Genomic DNA, 24,773 nt, shown 5'->3' with positions numbered 1-24,773 from the left:
ATAAGCAATCTGATTGGGAGGGTTATCTTTTTGGGATTGAGTTTGCTTATAATAGTGCTAAGTATACGGCTTTTGGTTATAGCTCGTTCATGCTTATGTACGGTTATGAGCTAAAACCACGCATTGCTATTGAGCTTAGGGGGATGAAAATGTAGTCCGTAATCGACTTTTTGCACGATATGCAGAAGATGTTGATGATTGCTAGGAAAAGCATTAAAATGGCCAAGGATCGTGCCATGATTTATGCTAACCAACATCGTACTCTTGGAGACCTCCAGCAAGGCATATGGATTTACCTTAAAAGTCCCAAAGGACTTTGATTTGATGACTATTGGCAAGTGCTATAAATTGTCTTCAAGGTATTATGGTCCTCTCGAGATTATCAAAAAGATAAGTAGCATATCCTATGAGCTGGAAGGTAAAGAAAAATTGAGTTCACCTTGTGTTCCACGTGAGTCGTTTGAAAGAATGATTGGGACAAGGTGAACTGATTGTTCTGATTGAGAGAGTCCCATGGTTGGAGGGTACTGCCTGCTATTATGTTTCACTTAGATCTGAATTGGTTCTTGACCTTAGGACTAAATGATCTCGTCAAACCGTTTATCTTGAGTATTTGGTCAGATGGAAAATTTGTTCGGAGGTGAAGGCTACTTGGGAGTCGGTACCTTCATTGAAGAGTCGTTTTCCTCTCTTAATCTCTGAGGATATTGCTAAGGACAACAATTATTCACATTGTGGTTATGAAGTGACTTAGTACGAATGCACTAAGAACACTTTCGGGTTAGGGCAGTTGAGTCCTATCTATAGGACTCAAGGCCCTATTGTGCACGTTCGTTATGTGATCACTACTTTTGGACTCTTGGCCCATTGGCTGGCACATCCATACACCGGGATGGCGTGGGATGGTAGTTTATGCCAACCCTTGGGATGTGATTGTGACCTGGAGTGCTACTAGCTCCTAGGCTCGAGGGTGAGCCTATTTAGCTCTATGGCTAGGAGGTGAGGCTAATGTCAAGTTTCTTTTATTGTGAGTTTGGCTTGCATTGTGTCTTGTGTCCAGGTCGGACTCTAGGGGGATGTTTTAGTAGGACACTTTACACTGGAGAAGGAAGAGAGTCTTTACATAGACTTTATAGTATGCTTTTGGGGAGGATTTGAGAGAGCTTTCTGTGTAAAATTAAGGGGCTGCCTCAGAGGTGAATTCACCATTGAACAGGGTGCAAAAAACAGGGATTTGTCTTGAAGAATTCGTGGAGAAAAAGGTAGAGTTGTATGCTTTTAATGAGGGCTCTCAATTACCTCATAATAGGGGTAACACTTGAGAAGAGCAGGGCTGGAAGTTTGCTCTTTGGTGTGTTTTTCGGGGCTAAAATACAATATTCCACTGCTGTAATATAGGGCATATAGGCTGAATATTGCAGTCCATAGCTTTAACAGTTAGACCTATCTTGATTCGGGTGCCTTCTCTTACTTCTAGCTATTCCTATGAGATATAGTATGGACAGATTTGAAGATTTCTTGATTTACTGTTGCAGGCCTTGATGCAAGAGTTTATTTTGGGCTAAAATAAGTGTCTTTTGAAAGCTGGAGCATAGAGCTTTTGGATTTATGTGCACTGCTTTGTCTTGAATGAAATCTATGCATATATGGATTTTGTTTCTAGCAGGGGGTCTATATCTTGATTTTGGAACATGTGTACAACAATTGGATTGATGCATACATGTTATTTTTGAGCTAGTGTCTCGGTGAAATTATCTTGAGCTATTGTCTCAAACTTATCCGAATTGGATTCATACATGATGTATAAGTTCTGAATTAAAGACTCTTCTATAACTAGGTTTTCCATATTCTCAAAGAACGATAATATCTAACATTCTCCCTTAGCCCACTTCCATGAGAGAGAGTGGCTATTAGAGAGTCTCCACTCCTTGAGCCCCTTTACTTGTTTCTCTTCTCGAAACTAGCCTTCCTTTTCGTAGAAGAGTGGTGGAACCCTAAAATGTAAAAATTGTCACGAGAATGACAAACGAGCTTAATGATTTAATTGAAATGGACTCTAATTCTAGTACCCCTAGTTCTTGGCATGTGACCATTGCTCTAGTAGTGAAATATTTGACATTGGGGCATATGAGGGACAAGTGTATAGGCTGTGTGGTAGAAGGATAGGACAAAAGCAATAAGATGCAATGTGAAACTTTCATTATATTGAAAGTTTATACCTTTGAATTGAGTTACATTGAAAGTTTGTACCTTTGAATTGAGTTATTGCCCAGTAAACCACTCACTTAGGCTAGTTAAATTGTAAAGCAGACCTTAAGGATAAGTAGCCCTTGTGTTTTGATTTAGGGGTATTTGGTCATTTATTTAGAAACTTGATCTTGGCTATGGGGGGTTCTTACTCTCTAGTCTTGTTTTTTGAAGAGCTGTACCAATAAGCAGAGATGCATGCTTGCTAATTGTTCATGATGAACAGCAAGAGGAGAGTGTTTTGCAGCCATATTGAGGTGCTAGACAACCAAGAATCAATCTCTTACTTCTTTCTCTTTTTTAGGCTCTGCAAGATTTGTTTTACAATAGATTAGAATTAGGGTTTGCTATTTACAAAAGATTAGTGGCTAGGCTTTGCAAAAAATTCAGTCATTTTGGATATGGAATTTCTTGCCAAAGACATTCCAAGCCAAACCCCCAATTGGCCCCTTGTTTTGGAGTACCAAACCATGGAAGATTCTGGGTAGACATTAGGGTAAATGTATTCAGACATGTAAGTTCAACTTCTAGCCACTCAAAGCATTAAATTCAGCATCCAATCTCAAGGAAAGTGCATGTTTTAGAGATTAGGGTTTAGGGAGAGTAGGTTTAGTGGTCCGAATTACTTCAATTTGATAGTGAATTGTAAGTGCATTGTTTAGGGCAAAGCTCTAAGATTGTCGAACAAGCAGGGTTGAGGCCTCATTTAACGAATTAAATCAGTTTGGGATTCAGATTTGTGGGCATTCCTCATTGATTGCAATGTGGGAGCAATGTGAGACCATGGATACATTTTTCAATCTCATGTTGGTTAACATTGGAGTGATTGTAGCTTTGTATCCTTAAAGACATACGTGCTTATGTTTTTGATTGAGATGGATTTAAAGCTTGTTAGTCAAGGTTGGTGAGAGCAACTGACGACACAACAATAAGTTTTTAGTCTCATAGACTTCAAAAGTGGGTACCATCAAATGCACTTTACGCTGGGGATGTACATAAGATAGCTTTCAGGACTACCTTTGGCTTGCATGAGTTTTTGTTATGCCATTTGGGCCTACAAATGCACTTGTGACATTTACTCTCATGATGGATCATATCTTTAGATCACATCACTCTATTGTTGGCACCTTCTTTGATGAAATCATTGTGTATTCAAAGGTGTTAAAGTTTAATTCATCCCTTGGATTGGCATCATCAGGCTATAGTTGTATAGTTAGATCTCTCGGGCATAGTTACGCATTTCCTGTTAGTTTGGGCATTTTCAGGAGTCGCCAGGAGTAGGCACCTTGTTCTAGGTAGGTTAGACAATCATTGGGCAGGCAGCAGTGCCACGTGGCACATTTGGGACAGATCGCAGATTTTTTGCGTTTTTTATGTGCAATTGGCCATTTTCAAAATTCAATAGTTGGTCAACCAGATTTAGGTGGCTGACCTGGTCATTTTAGTGGCCTATTTTCAGCTATTTATTGGTAGCCTTAAGTCAGACCATCTCACTTGTCTATTTTCAGGCAGAGAGAGATCGGCTTGCGGAGATATTTCAACAGCATGTTTGTATATCTGCCTTCTTCATTTCAGCATTCGTTTATTGCAGATTTCTGCATTCTACTGTCTCTTTTCTCTCTCTCTTCTCCTGTGTTCATTGTCTTTTAGACTTGTCCATACACTTATGCATTCGTTGCACTTTGACATGGTATCAGAGCAGCATTGAAGGGCTGATTAATCATGGGTGGACTTGAATGGGAGATTTCAGCGTGACAAAAGTTTGTGTTTTTAGCATTTGGAGGGTGAGCTAAATAGGTGAAGCATGGGAAAGAAGCGAAGTTGTTGTTTTTTGCAGGTTTTGCGGTTTGTGAAGGTGAAAAGGCTGCATTTTCAGTCTTTTGGAGCAGATTTTGAGTTTTCATTGCCTTGTGTAGTTGAAACACATTTGGGATGGGTGGAGAAAGCCCTAGCAGGCACCGTTTGTGGAGTTTGAGGGGGGTGCCCTTGTTTTTGTGCAAGTTATTTAGTTAACAATGTCTTTCGAGATTGATGCAGAGTTTCAGGCTATTGTGGACCGTAAGCTCCCCATGTTATTGGCTCTTTCTTCAGATCAAAAGCTCGATGGGGAGAACCACAGGACTTGGCAGGTAATGATACTTGCTATCGTGAAATCCTATGATTTGGTGGAGCTTGTGATCAAGGCTATGGATTGTTCTATAGCTCATGATTCTTCCAAGTTTTTTGCCGATGAGAAAGCTGCGTTGCTCAAGGTACAGGCACGTTGGGATAAATTGAATGCTCGCATCTATTCTTTTCTTTTTCTCTCTTGCACTTTGGCCTTTATTGCTCACATCAAGTACTTGACCGTGGCTTGGGAGATATGGTTGGATGGATCGAATGTAAAATCTAATGACCATTATGAAGCAAGTGTCTCTAGAGGCTTAAATGTGGACTTTGAGTCCCAACAAGTCTTCTTCTATACAAGAGCATGTTAATAAGCTTCAGTAATTGTAGACACAAGTTCAAAATGCAAGAAAGGTGATTACCTCGAAGGATATGGTGATAACTCTTCTTTCACAGTTACTGCCTTGGTTTAGTGCATTCTACTCCACCTTGATTGCTTCAGGGTAGATAGATACCGTTTATTGGGAGGAGTTGGTTCTGATAGTCTTGGAGGAACAATGCAACGGTTACAACTCTCCCAAGTCGCAAGCATTGATATGTCAATCTTTCCAATAGAAGGGGAAGAACAAGAAGAAAAAGAAGGACTAGAAGCCCAAGCAAGATAAAGCCAAGTAGTTTACTTGCCACATCTGTGGCAAGATAGGTCATTGGAAGAAGGATTGTCTTGACAAGGATAAGGACATAAGAAGGAGAAGACTATAAAGGACACACGAGCGGTGGGTACTCCTTCATCGGCGGTCTTCCTCCATTTGGATGTGATTGAGGATGCTCTTCGACGGCCATTGATGCAACAATGTTGGGACCCCAGTCCCGTGAGTGGATTGTGGATAGTGGCACGTCCCGCCACATGACTCCTTCAGATGGTATTTTTTGTATACATTCGAGGCATAGACAAATTCTTATCCTATCAAAGGGAAAGGTGATATGCTATTGGTTTCGGATAGGCAAGGTGGTGTCCACAAATTAGAGGTTCTCTATCTACCAAGTTTAGGATATCATCTTCTTTCAATGAGTAAGATTTGTGCTCTTGGCCTGCTAGTTGAGTTTGATAAGAATTCCTTTCACGTTCTTTATGGTGCTTTTCAAAAGGTTCTTTGTATAGGTTATGAGAAGGAATCTACAAGATGCAGACTTCATCAACTTTTTCTTTTGTTCTTCTTGCTTCTCAAACTCAGATTGAGCTATGGCATGCTTGGTTTGGCCATCTCAACTATGAGTATCTTCAGAAGTTAGCTTGTGGCTTGTGTGTGGATTGTCGGAGATTGGGGTGAGCCATCCAGTATGTATATCTTGCATTCGTGAGCATTGACAGACACCTTAGTGTCTATGGGCCGAAGTAGTAGCCATCGCTATCCACATCCTTAATCGATTCCCTACATCGGCCGTGGTTAGTATGACACTTTTTGAGGCTTATTTGAGTCAAAAGTCAAACATGTTTTATTTCAGGGTGCTTGGGGTGTGATGCTTATGTTTACATCCCAAAGAAAAAGAGGGATAAGTTTGAGTTGGCTTCCAAAAGATAGGTGTTCATGGGTTATAGCTCACAATCCCAAGGATATAGACTTATGTTTGCATCTCGAAGAAAAAGAGGGATAAATTTGAGTCGGCTTTCAAAAGATAGATGTTCATGGGCTATAGCTCACAATCCAAGGGATACATGCTTTATGATTGTGTTTCATGGGAGATATACACGAGTCCAAATGTTTGGTTTGTGGAGTTTCTAGCTTTGCATAGAGGGGTGTTGAACATTTTGTACTTGGAGATTCAGGTGAAAGTTGGGCATTTGATCTAGTGGCTCTAGAGCCTTTGCCTATCGAGGCTCCACCATCGGTGGAGGAGGAGATCACTTCACCATTGGATTCACTTGTTGTGTTGGCCCCAGTGGACATTCGAGAGACTTTGGTAGAGGTAAAGCGGCGAGGGAAGTATTGGCCTCATCGTTGGGCACACGATATACTTCATGATTTAGGGATTGAGAGAGTTCATGAAGAGTGGTAGCCGCTGCAAGATGGCCCACAACGATCTCAAAAGAACCATGTACACTTCATCGAGCTTGTTTGTACTAACTATTGTTTGATGTCTTGTGCAATGTAGGATAGAGAGCCCAATTTTTTGAAGAAAGCTTTATAGTCGGTGAAGTGGGTGATGCGCTGCAGAGATGCAATGTCCGGCGATGAAATGTCAGGTAAAGAGCAAAACACGTGAGCAACAGCAGCGAGTGAGAGCGAGAGATGCAAGATGTTCTTGGGTACAATTGGAGTGTGTACCACTTTAGGTTTTTAGATAGATATATATGAAAGTACAAGTGTGCTAAGGGTGCGTTCACACCCGTGCACATATAAAAGGCACGATGGCCCTTTATTCCCAACAACCTCCCACCTAAAGGCAATGTGCCTTAAGAGGAGAAAAGAATCAACTAAGTCTAAGTATGTACAAAGCTGAAATACATATATCTATCCAACTCCCATCATCTGTCGGCAATGAGCAAACCGCTCTGCTGGAAGACCCTTCGTGAGAAGATCTGCAGGATTATCATCTGTATGCACTTTGACAAGCTCAATGCTCTTGCTGTCAAGTACATCTCTGATGAAGTGATACTTCACCTGTATGTGCTTCGTCTTTGCATGAAAGACGGGATTCCGTGCTAGCATGATAGCACTCTGACTATCACAATGAAGAACGGGTAACTCTGTAATGCCAAGATCTCCCACCAGACGTGAAAGCCATAAAGCCTCCTTGCATGCCTCAGTACAGCCACATACTCTGCCTCTGTAGTAGACAATGCAACACACTTCTGTAGCCTGGAGATCCAAGAGACTGCTCCTCTTGTGAAGGTAAACAAATACCCAGAAGTGGACTTTCTACAGTCCGCATGACCAGCATAGTCTGCATCCGTAAAGCCAACGACAGATGCCTTCTGCTTTCCAAAGCAGATGCACAAATCACTTGTGCCTTTGAGGTATCTCATAATACCTTTCACTGCTTTCCAATGCTTTTTGCCAGGGTTTGCCATATATCTGCTAACCACTCCCACTGCAAAGGCAATGTCAGGACGTGTAGCAACCATAGCATACATCAAGCTGCCAACAGCTGAAGCATATGGAATCTTGGCCATTTCAGCCTTCTCATCATCAGATGTAGGGCTGTCCTCTGCACTGAGTTTCACATATGGAGGCAACAGAACACCAATTGGTTTCCCCCCCTCCATATTGAAACACTGCAAAACCTTAGAGACATACTCCTGTTGAGATAGAAAGAGTAATCCTTTGGATCTATCTCTGAGTATTCGCATGCCAAGAATGTGATTTGCATCACCAAGATCCTTCATGTCAAAGTTGCCATGAAGACTTTGCTTCAACGAATCCAAGGCATGAGTATCCCTGCCAGCAATCAGCATGTCATCAACATACAGAACCAAGATAATTAGGCTGCCATCTGCGGCCTTCTTGGTGTACAAGCAGTGATCCACTTGACTTCTTTGAAAACCTTGAGACTGCATAAATGTATCAAACTTATGATACCATTCTCTTGGTGCTTGCTTCAGCCCATACAAACTCCGTTTGAGCTTACATACCATCTTCTCTTTGCCTTTAGCCACAAACCCTTCAGGCTGCTGCATATATATGTCTTCATGCAGATCACCATGTAAAAATGCAGTCTTTACATCCATCTGTATGAGCTCCATATCTTCAGCTGGTTGTTCTCAATGTAGTCATTTTGACTACAGGAGAGAAGATCTCATCAAAATCAACTCCATGTTCCTGCTTGTACCCCTTAGCAACCAATCTGGCTTTGTACTTTGGCGAGGAACCAGAAGTGACCTTCATCTTATAAACCCATTTGCATGGAAGCGTTTTCTGCCCTTTAGGCAACTGCACCAAGTCCCAAGTGCCGTTTTTCTCAAGAGATTCCATCTCTGACAACATGGCTTTATACCATTTCTTGCTGTCCTGTCTGTCCATTGCTTCCTTGAAGCATGACGGCTCACCACAGTTAGTGATCATGACATAATCAGCCACATTATTTGCACCAGGAACGAATCTGTCGGGCTATCTAGTAGCCCTAGACGATCTCCTAACCCAATGATCATTGTTTGCTGGCTGTTCAGCCTGCATATTATCATTTACAGCTTGCTGTCCTGGCATTTCAGCCTGCAAATCAACATTAACAGCTTGCTGTCCTGGCTGTTCCTGCACATTTAGTGGCTCATCATTATGGGCAATGGCTGGCAGATCATTTCCAGCATCATTTTCTGCATTCGCAGGTTCATTTACAGCAGGTATTTGCTGCTGTACAGCGGGCACATTTTGCTGTCCAAAAGGTACTTCTTCCCGGAATACAACCCTACGAACCTCCTCAGTCTTTTCGGGCTGTTTATGCATGCGACCTTCCCGGAAGATAACATCATTGCTGCGCACTGTTTCCTTTTCACGGGATCCCACAATCTATACCCCATTTCACCCTCATCACCATATCCTAGGAATATGCATTTACAGGACTTTGGCTCAAGTTTGCTGCGGTCTTCCTTACGAATGTGCACAAAAGCCTCGCAGCCGAACACTCGTAAATGAGCATAAGAAGGTGGCTTGCCCGACCACGCTTCCTGAGGAACTACCCCCCCCAAAGACCTGTTTGGTGACCGATTGATCAAGTGAACGGTTGTCATAACAGCCTCTGCCCAAAAACCATGGGGTAATGCAGCATGAGACAGCATAGTACGGACTTTATCCTGTATAGTCCTGTTCATACGCTCTGCAACTCCATTCTGGGGTGGATTATGAGGGGCAGTGAGCTCCCTTTTTATCCCTTTGCTGTCACAAAATGCCTGAAAGGCCTTGGACACATATTCCCCACCATTGTCAGAGCGAAGACACTTAAGTATCTTATCAGTCTGATTTTCAACCAATGCCAAGAAGTTTTTAAACTTGTCAAGTACTTCATCCTTGCTACGAATGGGGTAAACCCATACCTTCCGTGTAGCATCATCGACAAAGGTGACAAAGTACTTCTTCCCCCCCAAAGACAATCCTGGCATCTGACATACATCTGAATGTACTAACTCTAGAGGTGAAGATTTCAAAGAAAGAGATTTCTTATGAGATGTCTGCGCATGCTTACCATAGACACAATGACCACAATGCTCAAAATCAGCATAACGGAGACAAGGCAAGTAACCCAAACGAGAAAGAACTTTCATTCCTGTTTGACTCATGTGTCCTAACCGGCCATGCCACAAAGAAACGCTTGGCTGCTCGGTTACTGCGACAACATGGTCACGCACACTAGATACATGAAGAGGATACAGAGTATCACTCTTTGAACCCCTGGCAATGACTCTAGATCCTGTACTGATCTTCCATTTTCCATCGCCAAATGTGGTATGATAATCATCATCATCTAGCTGCCCAGTACTGATTAAGCTCTTCTTGAGCTCAGGTACATGATGAACATTCTGAAGAGTAAAGACAGAACCATGCTGAAACTGAAGCTGCACACTGCCAATGCCTGCAATATCACATGCTGAGTTGTCCCCGAGATGGACAACACCATGTCGACCGCCTGTATAATCGGAAAACCAATCTCTGTAAGGGGTGACATGAAAGGAGGCACCCGAATCTAAAATCCAGGTATGCATGTCATCAGCCGAATCGGCAACCAATGCATGGGCATCAAAACATGAAGACACGAAGAGTACATCGTTCCCACTGTCACTGTCTTGAGTGACTACATTCACCTCTTCGATCTTGACGCTGCTCTTCTTGGGCTGGCTCTCTTTCTTCTCTTCCTTGCTGTCCTCTGTCTTCTTGCCTTTCCCTTTCTCTTTCTTCCACTTGTAACAGTCACGTTTGAAGTGACCCTTCTTGCCACAGTGGTGGCATTCCACATTCTTGCCGCGAGACATGCTGCGACCCTTGCCATCAGATTTTCCCTTCTGCTGTGATCTGCCCCTGGTATGCAAGGCACTAGACGACTTACTTGATGCATTATTTTGCCTATTCATCTCTTCCATAAGCAAAGAGCTTTCCACGTCAGAATACATAAGCATAGCATTCGAGTTACTCAAGGCAGTCCTGAATGTATCCCAACTCTCTGGTAGAGTGCAAAGCAGAAAGGTAGCTTTAAACTCGTCATCAATGACAAACTTCAAAGCAACCAGCTGGCTGAAAATTGAGTTGAATTCATTCAGATGATTTGACATAGCAGTTCCTTCTTTCATCCGCAAATCCATAAGCTTTTTTAGCCAATACACCTTACTAGCTGCACTCTTCTGAGCATACAATTCCTCCAGTCTAGTCCAGATGGCATAGGCAGTGTCCAAACCCTCTATGTTAAACAGCAGAGCATCAGAGACAGATAGCTCAATGGTCAAGCGTGCAAGCTCGTTCAACTCATCCCAGTCATCTTGTTCCACATCTGCGGGCTTTACCCCTTTGGCCTTGATCGGCTTAGCCTGCTTCTTCTGCAACAGGATATTGTAGCATTGCTTTTGCCACACTACAAAATTATGTGCACCCTCAAGTTTCTTGATGTGCATAAGATGGCTGCTATCGCTGCTGCCAGCCATGATTTTCAGTCCAAAATATGACCACAAATTCAGCAAATGCAGGCCCAAACTGTCAAACAAGTGACCAAGGTACAAACAAGTACCAACCAGCAATAAGTACCAGTTAAAAGCAGAAATTTCAGATCTGCAAATCAATTTTCAGAAGCACCAAATGTTGTGCTACAGCACTCCACAACTGATGACAGCTGTTCCAAGGACAAATACATCACATTACATGAGAAGTCCCAAATTTTAGCTGCAATTTCTGCTGTACATGCACCCACGGGCATAAAATTTGACCCGCACGGTCAAAAGCCCCAAAGTTTTGTGCTCAAAACATCAACCATACATCTGCACTGTCTCTGACATGCATAGAGTAGACCAATTTTGCCAAAATGAAGCAATTTCAGCAAAACCCCCAAATTTTTCAAGTGTCAGGCGTCCAAATTGCATGAAATTAAACCCGCATGTACATAAAATGACCAATTTGCGCACAAATTTTGCTCAAACAGCAAAAGCCCCAAATTGCACGGGGTCCAATGTGCATCAATGTCAAGAAATTGGGTCAATTTCAGCCCAATTTTAACATGTACATGAAAAGCCCCAAATTTCGGAGGCAAAATGTCACAAATTCCTGCAATTTCTGAGACAGAATCTCACTGTGTGTCTTGCTCGTGTCAAATCCGGACAAATCCCCAAATTTGTGGCTCAAATCTGCCCAAAACACAGAACTGTGCTTACACGCGTGAACTCCCGTCAGTGGGCAAAGGGGGCAGCTTGCAGTAAACCTTTGAAAATTAAAAAATTTTGCAAGAGAAATTTGACGAAAACTGTCCCGTAACGTGACGACTGTTGCGTTTTGACCTGCCGCCAGCTGCACGTGGCCTAGAAAGTCACGAACTGACCTGGCGTGACCTGCGTGACCAGCGCCTGTGCAAAACACGTCACTTCTGATCTGCGCCTGACCTGCACGCTGCCTGGAACTGCACGCCTGACTGCACACTGTCCAAGAACAGTGACGAGCTGACCAGAAAATGACTGACTGACCTGCGCGCAACCTGGGAAATGTCGCCTGGCTGAAAAACGTGACCTGTGGACTGCGAGAAGCACGAACACCTTAACCGAAGCTCTGCACGGACTGCGAGAAGCGCGAACACCTTAGCCGGAGCTCTGATACCAGTTTGAAGTGAGTGATGCGCTGCGGAGATGCAATGTCCGGCGATGAAATGTCAGGTAAAGAGCAAAACACGTGAGCAACAGCAGCGAGTGAGAGCGAGAGATGCAAGATGTTCTTGGGTACAATTGGAGTGTGTACCACTTTAGGTTTTTAGATAGATATATATGAAAGTACAAGTGTGCTAAGGGTGCGTTCACACCCGTGCACATATAAAAGGCACGATGGCCCTTTATTCCCAACAGTCGGAGCATTGGAAGAAGGCTATGAAGTAGGAATTGGATGTGATCCATAGTGATAGCACTTTGGATAAGCATAAGGCACAACTCATTTCAAAGGGCTTTGCATAGCGGCCAAGGATGGATTTCCATGATACCTTTAGTCCTACAGCTCGGGTGGCTATCATAAGGGCTGTTCTTGACTTAGCCAGCCATAGGAGATGACTAGTTTATTTGTTTGATGTGAAGTTTGCTTCCCTAAATGGAGATTTGAAGGAGGAGATATTTGTTGAGCAGCGTCCTGGCTTTTCCTCATCCAATGATAAGGTGTATAGGTTAAAGAAGGCTCTTTATGACCTCAAATAGGCATGCATTGTTCGTGCTTTATGTGGATGATCTCATCTTTACAAGTGACCATGCCTAGAAGGTCAAGCAAACAAAGGAGGCATATTAGAGGTATTCGAGATGATATATATGGGCCTTCTTTACTTCTTTTTAGGTCATGAGATTTGGCAAATAGTGAGGGGGATTTTTATCTCCCACCAGATATGCGGGAGCTTTTGACTACATTTGAGATGGAGGGGTGTAAGGCTATTTCTTCTCCTATGAATTTGAACTAGAGTCCGGAAGGCCACAACCCATGTAGATTCACAAGTGGCAGATGCTACCGGCTACAGATAGTTGATTGGGTCATTGATAGGGCTCCTTGACACTCGGATTGATGTGCTTTGCTACAAGTTTGCTTGCAGGGTTCATGAGTGAACCCAAGCTGGTTCAATGGTGGCAGGCTACTATGAGGATTTTGTGGTTCCTGAGGGGGACTCGACCCAGGTTTTTAAAATCTAGTAGGTACAAGAGATTCAACCTTAGTTCTATAGGACTAGGCGAATTCAAATTGGGCCAAAGATTTTGACCATAGGAGGTCATCGATAGAATATTGCTTTACTTTGGGCGTAGGCAGTATCTCGTGGAGTAGCAAGGAGCAACCCACAGTTGCTCTTCCCTCTATAGAGGCAAGAGTATGGAGGGGCGTCTTCTACCACATGTGAGATAGTGTGGCTTCAACAATTACTAGGAGAGCTTGACTACCTGCAAACAAGTCCTATGACCCTTCACTTGACAACGAGTGTTGCATTGCTTTGGCACGGAACCTTGTGTTTTATGCTAGGTCAAAGCACATTGAGATACAATATCACTTCACTAGGGAGAAGCTCTTGGATGAGACCATTGATGTGGTATATTGCAAGACAAAGGACAATTTGGCAGATTTGGTTACGAAGGCACTTCCTTAGGTTGTTCTTTGATAGCACTCCAGAATCATGAACCTTATGCCCCACGCAGGATCTAAGAGGGGGTGTTGGAGATTTATTCCTCCCCTAGACTAGCATTGTCAAGTTATAGTTGTACAGTTAGTTTTGCCAGGCATAGTTACGCATTTCTTGTCAGTTTGGGCATTTTCAGCAGTCACCAGGAGCAGGCACCTTTTTGGGCAGGTCAGACAGTTAGTGGGCAGGTGGCAATGCCATGTGGCACATCTGGGCAGGTCGCAAATTTTCTGCATTTTTTATGTTGAGTTGGCCATTTTTGGCAGCTGGTTGGTCAGATTTAGCTGGCCATCCCAGTCATTTTAGTGCCTATTTTCAGCTATTTATTGGCTGCCTTCCACCAGCCCATCTCCCTTGTTTGTTCCAGGTGTAGAGAGAGATCAACTCACAGAGATACTTCAATAGCCTGTTTGTACATCTGCTTTCTTCATTTCAGCATGCATTCTACTGTCTTTTTTCTCTCCCCTTCTTCTCGTGTTTATTGTCTTTCAGTCTCGTCCATATGCTTCTGCGTTCACTGCACTCTGACAGAAAGAGGTAGAAAATTAAGAAACGTTTTGTAAGTTTTGAAAGTAAACTCTTTGCTGCGATGGATGCTAGTGATATGTCCTGTTACGAAGGATTTTGGGCATTGGTCCCACTATCACAAATAAAAGGAGCTTGCTCACATGAATTGCACCCAATGTGCACACCATAGTTTTATCTCATATAGATTTAGCAAAGGTTTTGAAGCTTTGAGAGACCCAAGCTAGTGATTTTGAAGCTTGTTCACATGAATTTGTGCACATCATTGTTTAGAAAGGCTATTTACCTCATACACATTTTGTAACTTTTCTTCGCACACTTTGGCCAAGGCCGATATATTTTAGAGGTTCTAGGATTGGATGATATTGGATGAGAGCCATGTTAAGATTGTTTCCAACTCCACTTTGGGCATGCCTAGGAGTGCTACTAGCATATACATAGAATCTTCTAGAAAGTAAAGATGTGCTTGTACTAATGAGATTCCATCAGTTTTGATAAGAAAAGGAGTTGGTTTTGCAACAAAGTTTCAATTTTAAAGACCCTAAATGTGTATAATCCAGTTTAGAAAGAGCATCTTTAAGGTGCTTATCTCAAAGATGTCATTTTGAAGGACCTTAGTGTACATGAGTCAATTTCAAGGGCATTTGTGTGCTGATAACCTTACAGTTTAAAAAGAGTGTCTGTAAGGTGCTAACTTAAGAAAAAATTGCAAGATGAAGCATAAATGCAAGAATCAAATTTGTTACGAAGAAGCCACTCAATAATTTGACCAGGCTGTGAACTATGTTCACCGAAAGGTAAGATCTTCAGGGCAAACTTTGCAGAACCTTGCATACCAATCATTGAATTTGAATGGAAGTCTTATAAGATGAAGATGATCATTAAAAATTGGTATATTACAAGTTAGCACATGGGTGTCATTAATGTGACATAATGACTTTTCAGTAGTTTTGGAAGTTTCTAATGAGGGAATGCTTTTCAGGTTCTTGATGTTGTGGAGTTTCAGAAGCCAATGTTGGAGAAACTTATTTGGATTGCAAGTTTCATGTTGGTTGGAGCTCGCCATCCAGGTGCTACTGTTGGAGTCGTTGAAAAAGATTATCGAGATGAGGTTGGTCATGCCAGCATTGCCTTCATTTTTCGATGTATGAGTAGAGGCAACCCATATAAAAGTCTAGTTGTTCATTCACTTGTCAAGCTGCTTTGATATTTGTTGTTAAGAGATCATTCTGGACTAGATATGTGAATATATGCACATCCAATTTCACAAGGAAATGAAAAAAATTGGCTGATGATTGTTTAGTTCAGAAAGAAAATAGTAGATTTTCTTACTGGCTGTAACTTTAGATATAGCTCCTACACTCATTATCTGCACTTTGTGAAAGAGATACTTGATAGAACCAGTTCACTTAAATACTTTGTATCTTCTTTGAACTTGCGTATTTGACATTACTCTTTCCTCTGAGAAGACTTACTACTGCCATTATCTGACAATGAAATCCTATCCGCAACTATTCAGGTGCAGTTCATGTTCCATGGATGGTCCATGCTTTAATGGGTGTCGGTTTTTGAGCAGCGAAAAGCCTAATGACTGACCCTTACCCTGAAATTTTGTGTTTTCCTTTCCTCTGTCTTTGTTTACATTCATAAAAAGCTCACACAATCGTCCTAGTGTCTGGCAAGCATATTTTTTGATTTAGGTCCTAGTTTTTGATAGTTTTTACTGGCACTTGTATAGGCATATAGTTATGTAGGACTCTTGGATCGTCGGAGGAGACTTCAATAACCTGGAGGCTTCAGAGGACCAGCAGGGCAGAGGTAGAAACTACCAGGGCATTGCTGGGGAGGAGCAGGAGGCATGGGAGGTCTTTTTGTTGGCAGTTGGAGCACGTGATGCATGGAGAGACCCTGCCTTCCACAGGAGGGAGGGGTCGTTGGACTTCTCTTGGGGATACAAGCAGCTAGGTGGAGTCCTGCTTGAGATGTTGGACAAGTTTTATGTGGGAGAGTAGGGAGGCTCTCATGGAGGCCAGATTGAGCAGTTGGCAGGCACCGCATCGCCCGATCAGTGCTCGGTTCTCCTAACACTTCACCCTCAAGCATCCGCCCTAGACACACGATCCTGTCGGATCCCTGACTCGATCTATAGGAGGGAGGAGGTGACGAGACAGATAGAGCAGATTTGGACCAGAGAGTGGGACAAGAGGGACCGGATAGCAGAGGAGATTGCAGAGGTCCTAGAGGAGTCGAGTAGAATCTGCCAAGAGGCAGCCATACAGGTCAGGCAACAGAGCTGGGAGGAGAAGAGAGCACTTCGGCGGGACCTGGCGGCCACGCAAAGATTATTATAGGAGGCACCAGGGGATCCCACTCTCCATGCACAGGAGGTGCGTGCGTGAGCAGCCCTTGCTGGCCTAGAGGACAAGCACTCAATGTTCTCTTTCCAAACCTCAGTAGCCTTCTGGGTGAAGAATGAGAGGACTCGTTCTAGCCCAGATGAGGTGATGGAGATTGCTACAGACTATTACACGCGTCTTTTCTAGTAGGAGATAGCTTCAGCTAGAGGATAGAGATGTAGACAACAGATATGGGATCACATCGCGTCCCTCGTCACAGAGAAGATTGGATGCTCCCTCCAAGCCCCCTTCACAAAGAAGGAACTAGAGGAGGCTTTCCATACATAGGATGGGCAAAAATGCTCGGGAGAGAATGGTCTCTCTAAGGCCTTCTTCACTACCTACTGGGAAGTGGTGAAGGGCCCTCTACTGATGGCCTTCCGGGAGGACTCGTTCTAGCCCAGATGAGGTGATGGAGATTGCTACAGACTATTACATGCGTCTTTTCCAGTAGGAGACAGCTTCAGCTAGAGGACAGAGATGTAGACAACTGGTATGGGATCACATCGCGTCCCTCGTCACAGAGGGGATTGGACGCTCCCTCCTAGCTCCCTTCACAAAGAAGGAACTAGAGGAGGCTTTCCATACATAGGATGGGCAAAAATTCTCGGGGGAGGATGGTCTCTCTAAGGCCTTCTTTACTACCTACTGGGAAGTGGTTGCTGAAAAACGGCCATTCAGTCAAATTATAGCTTGGGAGAGGGAGAGAGAGAGAGCTGATGGTCCATTTTTTTATCGGAGAACAGCAATTTGTCGCAGAAGACAGCTATCTGGGGGCCTCAACAAACAAGGAACAGCAAGGAGTCACCTTCTAGTAGGTGTTGGCAACAGCATTGCTAATTAGGTGACAGCATTTTGGAGGTGCCTAGCAATAGATGACTGCATTAAATGCAGGCTATAGCAGGCAATAGGCAGAATTTAGGGTTTCTCGCGAAGAAAATCAGATTTCTCTCTTATATTGGCCTTCTCCAACCCCTTCTCCAACCCATTCTGAGGAGATCTCAGCATTTCTCAACCATTTTGGGTAGATGTGAGCCAAATTTGGTGGACAATAGAGAGGTCTTTGCTATAAACCCTAAATCTCTGCAGAAATTAAGGTTTGACAGTTACCTTGGGACCTGTGCTAATTGGTGAAGGCATTGTGCATTGAATTCAGCACCTGAAATTTGTGTAATTGTCAAAGAATTCAGATGCCAACCCATTCATTGTAATTTGAGGCAGCATTTGGTCAGTTGGTGGTTCCATTTGTGCAAGTCCTAGGTGAAAAATCAAGGGGTAATTGGCCCAAATTGATTGCTGATTGTTACTATAGCAAAGAGTATTTTTGGAACAACAAACAAGATTGTGAATCTTAACTTGTTGATTCCATTAGCAAGCAAATTAAATAAATACTGAAAGGGGCGTTAGTTTTGGGGCCAACAGGGTGTCCAATGTCCAATATTATTAAGGTAATTTGTGCATTTCAAGTTGTGTTCATTTGTTGATCGCTATAGTTAAGTGCTTAATTAGGGAATTACCGCCCTTTCCAAGAAGGGAGGTTGGTTTTAGTAGTAGCTTCAACACTATGGTGACTGCGTAGCAAGGAAGAGTGGCAGCCAATAACCAGTAAAACAAAGAGGTATTTTGTTGTGAATGAGGTTGTGGACAGCTGTAATAACTTGGCGGCACTAGAATGAGGACCAAACATGCATGTAGATGATGGAACATGAAGTCAAGAGCTATAATAATGATGTAGAGGACTGTGAGGTGCAGGTGACGGCCCGGGTTCTGTAGATAGACCAACAGCACAAAACACAATAGTTTTGTGGGATACATGCCTTCAAATGTAGAACCTTGAAGGGCAACCTATCACCAAGGATGGGCAGCGTATTTGAGATGTAGCAGCTTGAAAATGCTCCAAATAGGGCAGCATCAGCTCGATTGTGATATTGTCCACAAGAGGAAGGGGGGTGGGGTGGGGGCATCTCTTTATCTCTTTGTGGTGAACATGGCAAAGGTTTATGGTCCTGTGAGGTCTTAGACCTTCTAATGCTCGAAAGGACTTAGTGTGCATCATCGATGTTTGATTGCCTTGAGTAAATAAAAAAACTGAGAGTAAACATCATCAACATTTTGTGTGTCTCCATGAGGGCTTATATTGATAGTGCCTTAAAAATGCTCAAAAGGACTTGATAAATTTTGTGGGTGTGATATTGACGCATTGAAATCCAATAGCTGATGTAGAACGATTTGTGCCATTGAGAACAATGATGTGGCATAAAGACCTCATGCAAATGGTGTCATGAAGGGGACTAGAGAGGTAAGAGAAGAGTGTGGAAGATAGAGAAAAGAGGGGAGAGAAATATTGATGAGGAGAGAGAATGAGAAAGAAGCTATGAAAGCTTGCAAGAAGTAGAGAGATGAAGAGACATATTTTGATTATTGTTGAATGGTGAAAAAAATACAAGTTTCTTACATCTTATACCTAGTCAGTGTGACTTCGTATTTTATTTTCCCAAATATTCTCAAAGATTAAACTTCTAAGTTATTTATAGATGGACACATGTATTTTGGGGGGATAGGGAGCAAAGGTCAATGATGACAAGCTTCGATGGAGTGTCCTAACTTGAAAAAGTAGGTGCACCATGTGGATAATGCTCCATCTTGTGGGGAAGAAGCCGTAGCACCTGTGACAAACTTGGAAGGGAAGGGTGGGAGGGATGAAAACACAATTCTCCTCATTGTTGCAGTGGAATAAAATGAATTAATCTAAGTTGCTAGTGTTATTGTCGCTTTGTGCAACCTTTGTTTTTCATGGAGAATGAGGATCTTTGGCTCTTGGGGCACTTTTGTTCTAATACCGTGTACACGCATTGTGAAGAAAGCACAGGGAAACCCTAAGATTGCTTTGAGAGGATGTTAAGAAGCAATAGGGTTTGCAGTGGAGACTACATTGTGTACGAGAAACAAGAAGGCTGAAGGAACTCGGAGATCAGAGAAAGCAAGAAATTATGAACAATGTACATTGATGATACATTGGGGGCCTTAGGCCTCGGTGTCTCTAAGATGAGTTCAAAGGCATGAATCAGAAAGTCCATTATTGACAGAGTGGCTTGAGATGATTGCAATGTCATGGCTGATTGGGAGGCAACACCTATAGAAGGAGAAGACTCTGGTGAGGGAGCAAAATGTAGTTCTCCATGCAAGGGTATGTCATGAAGACACATGATGAAGATGGACAACAATGAAGGGATTGAAACACAATCCTCCATAGTTGCAGGAGATGACAAGATGACTTTTAGGGGTTGTAGTTGCAAAAATGAAAGTGTCTCCTGAGAAAGGACCTATAGCAGCAAAAACACTACATAACGTACATCCGGTCCTCTGTTGATGATGGCGAATGCCTAGACACAAAGAATATCTGTTTGCACTAGTGTCGGACTAGGGTTTTGTATTGCATGTAATTGATGTGCATTCCTGAGCTAGGTTCTTCTGATGCAAGGCCTTTAGGAAGGTCACTACAAAATAAGGGGTGGTGCGAAAGGGCAGCCTGTACAGCTCAATGGATGGAAGGGAGGGTGGGAAGAAAGGAAGGTGGAGGAGAAGCAAGGTGCTGGATGAGGGAGGCCACAAGTGGGGAGCATCACAGAGTGGTGGCATGGATGAGGGAGAGTGCTGGCAGAGAGAAGAAGCAGGCCGCACACAGCACAGCAATGCACAGCCAGTGGCACAGAAGGGGAGGTGGTGGGATGGGGGATGCCACAAGTGGGGAGCAGCATGAGGGGTGGCATGGGTGAGGGAGGGTGCTGGCAGAGGGAAAAGGCAGATTGCATGCACCAGAGCAATGTCCAGCCAGTGGCACACAAGGGGGAGGCGGATGGAGAATCTGGGTGGCATAGGCCAAGGGGCACAAGGGAGGTGAAGGGGCACAAGGGAGGTGAAGGTGGCAAGCTGGATGTCATAATCAGCAGCCAACTGGCTGCAGAGGAGCATCAATGTATGTATTACATGCTCAATGGTGGTTGTCACTTAGACTTCTATTCACATAGACTCCTATTCACATATGACAACCTAAAAGGCTTAAATTTGCTTGGAGAATATAAACTGTTTGCATATTACATCATAAAGACAAATGTCAAATACATCATCAAGCTTTGGATATATTATAAATTCACATTGAGGATGCAACATTTTCTTATTCCTATTAAATTTTACAGGGTTTTAGAGTGCAGAAGACTGCATTTTATAGTTTGCTCAAGTGACAATTCTCACACAACCACCTTCTCCCACCTCTCTCTTTCTCTCTCCCTATTAAATTTTACAGGGTTTTAGAGTGCAGAAGACTGCATTTTATAGTTTGCTCAAGTGACAATTCTCACACAACCACCTTCTCCCACCTCTCTCTTTCTCTCTCCCTACCCTGACCCTTTCAATGTGTTTGAAAGGCTGTGCATGTGTCTTGTGTGCAGGTGGTCATGCTTATCAATGAACTCTCTGGTGCTGCTTCAAATGCAAAAGGAGTAGTGTTTGATGAAGGAATTGAAAAGAGACTGTGTGCATATGCTCGTTCAGTCAGTCATTTCCCAACTGCATTGAAGGAGGTGATTTCATTGATAAATGGGTTTATATAAAAACTATTCTTGCTGTTTAAACCTGCAGGATCTAAACCAATCGTTCCAGATGGTTGTACATATTATGAAATAAATCAGTTGATATTTACGGATTTGGATTAGTTCGAAAAGTTTCAACTGTCAGCTGGTTGAAAAGAGGAGTTTGATAGAAGAGATAATAATTTATAATCTGTAATGATTTAAGGTACTGAGTTGCCAAATAGATTATCTAGGTCAATCTGCAAAGCAATGCTTCTCTGTGATTTTGAGAAAATTGAGACCAAACAAAGGTTAACTTATAGAACTAGGAGACGTAAAAAATTGGAGTGACAAAAGTAGTTTTAGGTAGCCCTTCCAACAGCTTAATTATCTACTCTGTTTCACTCTGCAAAGACACTGAAACTTCATGTTTTGAATGAAAGGTTGGCCACTATCTCCTGCATGCGTGAAATAACTTCGTGCTCCTTATGCATAACTTTGTTTCTCAGACATCCAATATTAAATAATAACACCCAAGCTGTCTCTAACTGATAAGAGTCTCAAGACCACAAGTGGTCAAGTTGATCTCTGGACTGATACTGATTGCCCACAGGCATTAGTGTCCAATTCTCTCAAGAGAATCAAGAATCCTTGGACAACCCAGCCTGTGGCCTACACTAAGTGTGGCTTCTCTGTGTCTCACCCTTGAGCTTTCAATGCCTACACTCGCCAAGGACTAGAATCATCTCTGTAGCAAGACATGAGTCAAAGGAGAGAGAGAAACTCAGCACAACAGATGGCAGCCATGCCAGTGAAAAATACTGTGAGAGTGTGCAATGGAAGAGAATCACGAACACGGAGAGAAAAGGATAGGAGAAGAGAAAGCAAGAAGAGAAGAGAAATCTGCACTGAACAATGAAGGAAACCTGAATACAATGAGGACTGATCAGTCCCTGCACACAATGCAAGGCATCCACGAGGGCACTGATCAATCTGAATAATGATGACAGCACCTATGACAGTGACAGTGACGAGTGTGCAGGCAGTGGTCGTCACTGAAGATGGAGAAGAATGCAACAATTTGAATGTGTGCAAACCTGCCAAAAGGAAGAATGATCTGCCCCCAGCCAGCAGCCCATGGGTATGAATAGCCAAAGGTGGCCAAATCTGGCTGACTGCTCCAACAGCCACTAAAAATGGCTGGCCAATTGGCAATAAATGCTGGCTGATTGCTGAAAAATGCTGATGTGGCAGCAACAACGTAGATCGCAGCCAATCAAGACTGCATAGGCTAATAGGTGCTTGACAAAGACAAAAAATGCACACTAAAACCCGACTGGAAGAAGAAATGCACGCTCTAGAGTGAGCTGCCTCCTCCGTCAAAACACATGACAGAAATGTCAAAGCTCCTAATGTCCCTGTCTGACTTAGATTGATGCTCACAAGCAGGAGATCATTATGCATGACAAACATGACTGCTAACAAATACACAGTTGCCGAATATATCAACATAACAGCCCTAGGACATTAAGTGCATGCAGCAGTTGACAGCATAATGTCTCCAGCCAATAGCGCATCCAATCATGGCATTATTTGCTAAAAAACTTCAGTTACACAAGCAAATAGTCAGCATGATGTGTCCAATGAATAGGGTGTCCAATCATGACATCATGTCCCAAAAATTTGGTTTAAGAAATCAATTTGTTAGGTCTTTTTTTTGCCCTAAAAAAGTATTTTCTTTGAGTACTAGGAACAAGAATATTGATTTAACTTTCTTGGAAAAAAGGAAGTCCTCACTACCTGACTGCTGCAGAGAATTTAATTGATGCTAGCTGTGCATGGGACCCACTCACACATGCTCTAACTTGCAAACATGCTTGCAGTTCTAGTTTCATTACTGAAGAAATGGCCAAAACTGATACATCAGGGATACGTTCCCCTTTAATTAAGCTTCAAGGATGTGCTGTTTTCCCTTATCACTCAAAGTAACCTTCTTGTTGTATGCATCCACTTTAGCCTGAACATGATGAAACCATGGCACGCTCAATAGAAAATCACAACCTTCAAAAGACATGATAAATAACTTTTTTGATTCCACAAAACTCTACACATGAAACATGAGATTCCCAATGGAATTAGGCCCCCTTTCCTGGTCTTTCATTGCTTCCAATATTGCTCTTCCTTGTTGCTCACCCATGAGATTTAGTGCTAAACCAACAACAAGCTTTGGCTTCTTTGACTTCATCCATACATCAGTTGTGCTAGAGTTGTTATGCTCTTTCCAAAGACTTTGTTGTCCTTGAAACTTAACATGTCTTATCTTGAGTAAGGAAAATTAAGGCCTGAAGTAGTCTCAAATCAGTGTAATTTTGTTGCCTAAACTATATATAGGAAAAAACCCCCCCAGAAAACTTATTTGAAGAAAAGAAACTTATATTTTAAAGTGGTAGGATAAAAGGCTTATCTTTAGAAAAGCAATCAGGGACTTTTCCTAATTATTTTAGTGTCAACCTGTAATTGTTACCATTATCACCTTTTCTTCTCCCTGCTGTATCGTTTCCAGCCATGGATTGCTACCATTGCACACAAGATTTGTCTTAGGATATGGCACTCTTAGAGTGTTTCCCGGTCTTTCATTGCTTCCAATATTGCTCTTCCTTGTTGCTCACCCATGAGATTTAGTGCCAAACCAACAACAAGCTTTGGCTTCTTTGATTTCATCCATACGTCCATTGTCCTAGAGTTGTTATGCTCTTTCCAAAGACATCGTATCAAAGCCAGGTGCTCTTGATTGACACCAGAGCCTTGATTTCGAAAGCTTGGCATTCAAGAGCATACCAAAACACTTTTAGAGATACTTTACCACTGTCAAAGTGCAGTGAGTGCCGAAGTGTATGGACAAGACTGAAAGACAATGAACACAAGAGAAGAGGGAGAGAGAAAAGATAGAAGAACACAACAATCTGTAGTCAATGAATGCTGAAATGAAGAGGGAAGATGTACAAGGGGCTATCAAAGTATCTCCTCGAGCCAGATCTCTCTCACCAACACCTAAAAGACAAGTGATGGAGGGCAGGCTGCACAAGTGCCATATATAGCCAAGAAAGAAAGCAATAAAATAGGCAGGACGCCCAGCAAAATTGGCCGACCAGCTGGCAGCCATAATAAATGCAGCAGATTGGCTGCACACAGCCCAAGAAATGTGTGATCTGATGTCAGGCTGCCACGTGCCACCGCCCCTGGCTGTAATCAAGTGCATGTACACTATGACTGCTGAAAATGCCCACTAATTGACAAGAAAATGCGTAACTCCTCTCGAGAGAACTGATTGCACCAATTGTAGCGTGAGAATGCTAGTTTAGGTAATGACTAATCTCTAACACCCCCTCTTAGATCCTGGACATGGCATAAGGCTCAGGGATTTGGAATGTTGCCGGAGAACAACCTAAAGAAGCGCCTTCGTAAACATATTTGCCAAATTATCCTCTATTTTGCAGTAAACCACATCAATCGTCTTGTCCAAGATCCTCTCTTGAATGAAATGGTACTATATTTCAATGTGCTTTGACCTAGCATGAAGCAAAGGGTTTTGTGCCAAAGCAATGCAACT

At 42.8% G+C, this 24,773-nt stretch overlaps 1 protein-coding gene across 2 annotated transcripts in view; it reads left to right on the top strand.

Annotated features, from left to right (window-relative positions):
• Positions 1 to 24,773, top strand: part of LOC148034108 (uncharacterized) — a 93,085-nt gene that overhangs the window by 52,286 nt on the left and 16,026 nt on the right. The window contains exons 3-4 of one of the 2 annotated variants that reach the window (XM_087682121.1): positions 15,182 to 15,310; positions 21,044 to 21,175. In XM_087682121.1, the coding sequence (XP_087538247.1) occupies positions 15,182 to 15,310; positions 21,044 to 21,175 (261 nt within the window). The remainder of the gene's footprint in view (positions 1 to 15,181; positions 15,311 to 21,043; positions 21,176 to 24,773) is intronic. The other variant, XM_087682122.1, reaches the window with a different exon arrangement.

Source organism: Lygodium microphyllum, chromosome 7 (assembly GCF_053477565.2).
Source record: "Lygodium microphyllum isolate KBCC chromosome 7, Lygodium_microphyllum_v1.1.10, whole genome shotgun sequence".
Classification (NCBI taxonomy): domain Eukaryota; kingdom Viridiplantae; phylum Streptophyta; class Polypodiopsida; order Schizaeales; family Lygodiaceae; genus Lygodium; species Lygodium microphyllum.
Note: the sequence above shows the minus strand (reverse complement) of the source record. Positions and strands in the feature narration are given on the sequence as shown.